This window comes from Bison bison, unplaced genomic scaffold (assembly GCF_000754665.1).
Source record: "Bison bison bison isolate TAMUID 2011002044 unplaced genomic scaffold, Bison_UMD1.0 scf7180017864180, whole genome shotgun sequence".
Lineage (NCBI taxonomy): Eukaryota > Metazoa > Chordata > Mammalia > Artiodactyla > Bovidae > Bison > Bison bison.
In genome coordinates, this window is record NW_011494752.1 from 1,914,124 (window position 1) to 1,919,475 (window position 5,352).

The 5,352-nt window shown below is 40.1% G+C and overlaps 1 protein-coding gene across 3 annotated transcripts in view; it reads left to right on the forward strand.

Moving 5' to 3' along the window:
* The window catches only part of LOC104990476 (keratin-associated protein 4-6-like), a 19,022-nt gene that overhangs the window by 8,488 nt on the left and 5,182 nt on the right, over positions 1–5,352 (forward strand). Inside the window, exons 2-3 of one of the 3 annotated variants that reach the window (XM_010842560.1) lie at positions 4,033–4,196; positions 4,275–4,416. In XM_010842560.1, the coding sequence (XP_010840862.1) occupies positions 4,033–4,196; positions 4,275–4,389 (279 nt within the window). In that variant the 3' untranslated portion in view covers positions 4,390–4,416. Of the gene's footprint in view, positions 1–3,966; positions 4,417–5,352 lie in introns of those variants that run through there. The other 2 variants (XM_010842559.1, XM_010842561.1) reach the window with 2 other exon arrangements.

Below are 5,352 nucleotides of genomic sequence, written 5' to 3' on the forward strand. Positions count from 1 at the left end.
GGTCCCTGGCAGTGTATTGATTAATATAATTGGTGTAAATAGTAGCTTTAATGTTTGTAACCTTGGACCCTTGAGTTAATTCTTTTTCTTGTTATAGCCCACCACACCTTTGCCCTGTAGGAATGCAACTTTATCTAATGCTTTTGGAGGGTGGCGCTTGACTTATCACCTTTAGAGAAAAATAAGTTTTCTGAAGAAAGGGTCTTACAATGTTAACAGGCCTCCGGGCCAGAAGATGATGCAAATCACCTAAGCTTTTGCATATGATAAGTTTGCAGGAAGAAAGCCTGGCTTGCTGCATGACTCTACCCCTTCCCCCATTATCCTCTATGCATAACTTAAGGTATAAAAACTACTTTGGAAAATAAAGTGTGGGCCTTGTTCACCGAAACTTGGTCTCACCATGTCGTTCTTTCTCTTACCTTCTGGCTGAATTATTCAGCCTCTTTTCTCCACTGAATTTCCTCACTGAGCTATCCTTATTTCAGCCTCTTTTCTCCACTGAATTTCCTCACTGAGCTATCCTTATTCCATTACTCTTTATATCCTTAATTAACGTTTAATTAAGCAATTGTTTCCTGATCCTCGCCGACGCCGTCCCGCTTCGAATTCCCTGGATCCACCGGGGCTGGACCCCGGCAACTATAGTTTATTCACCAGTACCACATTGAAGGACATCAGATTTATCGTTGCTTTGTTTTTACAAATAGCACTGCTATGAATAATCTTGCATGTTTTCATATGTTTTCCTGAGTATTTTTTGGATAATTTATAGACTCGGAATAGCTGAATCAAAGAATAATGCTGCTAATTATTATCAAATCATCACAAGAAAATGATAAACAAACTTATTTCCATAGTCCTATGATCAGAGAATGTTGTCAGATCTTGAATTTTTGACAGTCTCAAGGTGAGAAGTGGTATCCTGTATAATTTCATTCCTATTATTATGAGTGAGTTTGGGCATCTTTATATGTTGAAAAAACAGTTGCATTTTATTTTCCACCAGATTTTAGGCCTTTTATCCAACTGAATCTAATTTTATAAGCACTTTATATATTAAAGCCATTAACTCTTTGTCTTTGCCATACATTGCGAGTAATTTTATTTTCAATTCATCAGTTCACTATTCATCTTTTTTTTTACTTTGTTTATGGGGGATTCCTTTGTATTTCTTTTTCATTACAATTAATTGTCTTTTCACTATTAGAACTTAATTGCCAAATGTATGTGTATACAATTGAAAACTATTAAACAGAGTCCTCTTTAATGATGAGATCTTCTAGTGCTTCCATTCCCATCTTGTAAGTGACTAGCTGACTCTCTTAGAAACATCTATTGCATAAATATCTTCCTTACCACACTCATTGTAACCAACCCAGAAAGGCATTCATCTCCCACCCCTAGACTGCAACCACCACCTGTCTTCCCACTTCCTGTCTCTCCACCCACCTCTAGCTAAGTAATATTTACAAAGCTGAGATATTGGTTCACAACTTTCTCCCAACTGTATGATGATATCCACTTTCCTTTGTATAAATTCAAGATTATCTTTAAATTCTCTCACTCTATCAGTGAACATTTTTTTTTTCTATTCTTCTACACTTACCAGCCAGACAAGTCATTTACTTCATCATAAGTCAACCTACGCCCTCATTCTATAATGTCCCCATTGTCTGCTCTTCTCTTCTCCATCCATCTAGATCATCTGTAGCATGTTAAAGGATAAGTAAATGCCCTGTGTTTTCAATAAATCCCATGGTCATTCAACTAACATTCACTCAGGGCAATTGCTGGGTATCATATCTATAAAACTGAATAAGACAGTGCCTAACCTCATAGGGGCAAACAGAAGGACTGGAAATAGACATACAAACTAGCTACAATCAAGTGTGATACTCTAGATCAGAGGCATATCTTAAAACAAAAGGAGGGAAGGACTCATTTTGAATGTGGTAGAAACCAAGAAAGACATTAGAGATGATTTTGTGTCTTGGCTGGACATTTAAGTACAAGCAAGAGTTTGCTGTGTTGACAAGGGAGAAAGCATATTTACACAAAAGAGACAGAAAGAAAATGACTTAGGAGTATAATATTCTTAACTTCTTTGAATGTTCTATGGGAGAACTACCTTCCCTGCTTACTGTGTGACTTCAATCTATCTGAGCCATATTACTTCATGTCAGAAGAATTAAGAAAATTGTGTTTACCTCACAAAGTCCTTGTGAAGTGTAAACAAGATAACAATTATAGAAGACTCAGAAAATTCCTAACATGTAGTAGGCACTCAAAAATAGTAACTATTAGTGTTATATTTCATAAAAGTATATGAATTTAAATATATAATTGGTATTTTGTTTAGTAATCACACTCTAAATAGCTGCAAACCTCATGTGTGTGTCTTATTTGTCTTATTCGAGTGTATGTGGGAAAGAAATTAAGCCTTAATTCCTTAATCTTTCATTTATATCAAGGAAAAATCTCAAATATATCTTGCTAAGAGACAATACCTCATAATACAAAAAAATATACTTCAATAATACTCAGTTATACATAGCCCATTGCGTATGTTGACATACTAAAATATAGGTTAAAAAAAAACTTATAATATGTAATCTTTGAGGAACATGTCAATAATAATTTAATAATGTTAAAAAGGACCCATCATGCCAAGGTGTTTTTACTATTTAGAAGTAGTGAATCACTGCACTACAACTCTTTCAAGTTGAATAGATCCAATAAAGAAAACACTTTATAGATAGAACTAATAAAGAAAGTGGTGCCAGTGGTAAAGAACCTGCCTGCCAGTGCAGGAGACGTAAGAGACATGGATTCATTCCTGGACCAGGAAGATCCCCTGTAGGAGGGCAGGGCAACCCACTCCAGTACAACACAATAAAGAAAACAGGCACTTCCTTTGGGATCTTTTAAAAAACTGAGACATTACTTTGCCAACAAAGGTCTGTCTAGTCAAGGCTATGGTTTTTCCAGTAGTCGTATATGGATGTGAGAGTTGGACTATAAAGAAAGCTGAGCGCCGAATTGATGCTTTTGAACTGTGGTGTTGGAGAAGACTCTTGAGAGTCCCTTGAACTGCAAGGAGATCCAACCAGTCCATCCTAAAGGAGATCAGGCCTGGGTGTTCATTGGAAGGACTGATGCTAAAGCTGAAACTCCCATACTTTGGCCACCTCATGTGAAGAGTTGACTCATTGAGAAGAACCCTGATGCTGGGAGGGATTGGGGGCAGGAGAAGGGGATGACAGAGGATGAGATGGTTGCTTGGCATCACCGACTTGATGAACATGAGTTTGGGTAAATTCCGGGAGCTGGTGATGGACAGGGAGGCCTGGCGTGCTGCAATTTGTGTGGTCGCAAAGAGTTGGACTGACTGAGTGACTGAACTGAACACCTTAATGAACATCCAGTAGTCCAAAGGAATCAGAGTATTCTTCATTGTACATGAGTGGTTCTCTCTCCTAATCTAAGATGGGTCTTTAATCCTATTTTCCCACCAGCATTTCATATGATTGCTCTTAACCTCTTTGACAGCAGAGGAGATTTAGTCCTCACTCTCAGCATATTATCCTGGAGTTAAATACATAAATAAAAACTTGTGAAATCCAGTAAAACAATGTCTTATAATGAGTCTACTTGAAGGACACATCAGATAAGGGAAGAAATATGGGTGCTGATTCACTTGGCTTTAACCAAATTAGATAGCTCAGAATACAAGAGGAAAAGGAAATGTGCCATTTTTAAATGTAGGAATATTTACCAGATAAACACAATTATATAATTTGCTAAAAATGAACTGATTTTCTAGTGAGATAAAAACAACAACAATAATCCTGCACATGCTCAAAGTAGTTCTCAGCAGGGTATAAAAGTGACAGATGGCAAGGAAAGATCAGACTCAAGAACCTCACTCTCCTATTAACAACAGAACCTCCAGCCTCTGACACCATGGTCAGCTCCTGTTGTGGCTCCATCTGCTCTGACCAGAGCTGTGGCCGAAGTCTCTGCCAAGAGACCTGCTGCCAGCCCAGCTGCTGCCAGCCTGTGTGCTGCCAGCCCACCTGCCCTCGCCCCACCTGCTGCATCTCTAGCTGCTGCCGCCCCTCCTGCTGTGTTTCCAGCTGTGGTTCCAGCTGCTGCAGGCCTACCTGCTGCATCTCCAGCTGCTGCAGGCCCCGGTGCTGCCAGTCTGTGTGCTGCCAGCCCACCTGCTCCCACATCTCCAGCTGCTGCCGCCCCTCTTGCTGTGGCTCCAGCTGCTGCCTGCGCCCAGTGTGTGGCCGGGTCTCCTGCCACACCACTTGCTATCGCCCCACCTGTGTCATCTCCACCTGCCCCCGCCCCGTGTGCTGTCCCTCCTCTTGCTGCTGAATCTCTGCTTTGAACATACTGCTTCCTCATTTCCTCCCTCCCCACAGTTGCAGAGCTTCTTTTTAAAATATGGAGGGTTCAAGAGAACTGGTCTCTTGAATTTCATAAGCAAACATCAGGCATACTGAGCCCACGTTCTAACTTCTCTCCAAACTCCCCCACTTCTAAATGTAATCACTCAGAATCTCCCAGGAAATTATATTCTCCCAACACTCCTCCCTTTTTCTTCAGCACATCTATTTTTCATGCTTAAGGAACTTGTCAAATCACTTGTGAGGCCACTGAATTTATCTCTCTGATATGGAAATCCAGTGAAGATTTTTTGGTGATTTTCTTATGTCTTTTTATTTCCATGAACCTAAATAAATGTCCTCCTACTGGCACTGAAAATTGAATCTGATTGTTACTCTCTTTCTTTGTTTTAAGTATTTACATTTTGATCCAAAGTATTTGTATTTTGCCTTCACCTGCCAAAGAGCACAAATTAATCAACCTTCAGTTCAATTCAGTTCAGTTAAGTCTCTCAGTTGTGTCCACATCTTTGTGACACCATGGACTGCAGCACGCCAGGCCTTCCTGTCCATCACCAACTCCTGGAGTTTACCCAAACTCATGTTCATTGAGTCGGTGATGCCATCCAGCCATCTCATCCTCTGTCGTCCCCCTTCTCCTCCCACCCTCAATCTTTCCCAGCATCAGAGTCTTTTCAAATGAGTCAGTCAGTTTTTCACATCAGATGGCCAAAGGATTGGAGTTTCAACTTCAACATCAGTCCTTCCTATGAATATTCAGGACTGATTTCCTTTAGGATGGACTGCATGGATCTCCTTGCAGTCCAAGGGACTCTTGAGACTCTTCTCCAACACCACAGTTCAAAAGCATCAATTCTTTAGCACTCAACTTTCTTTATAGTCCAACTCTCACATCCATACATGACTACTGGTAAAACCATAGCTTTGACTA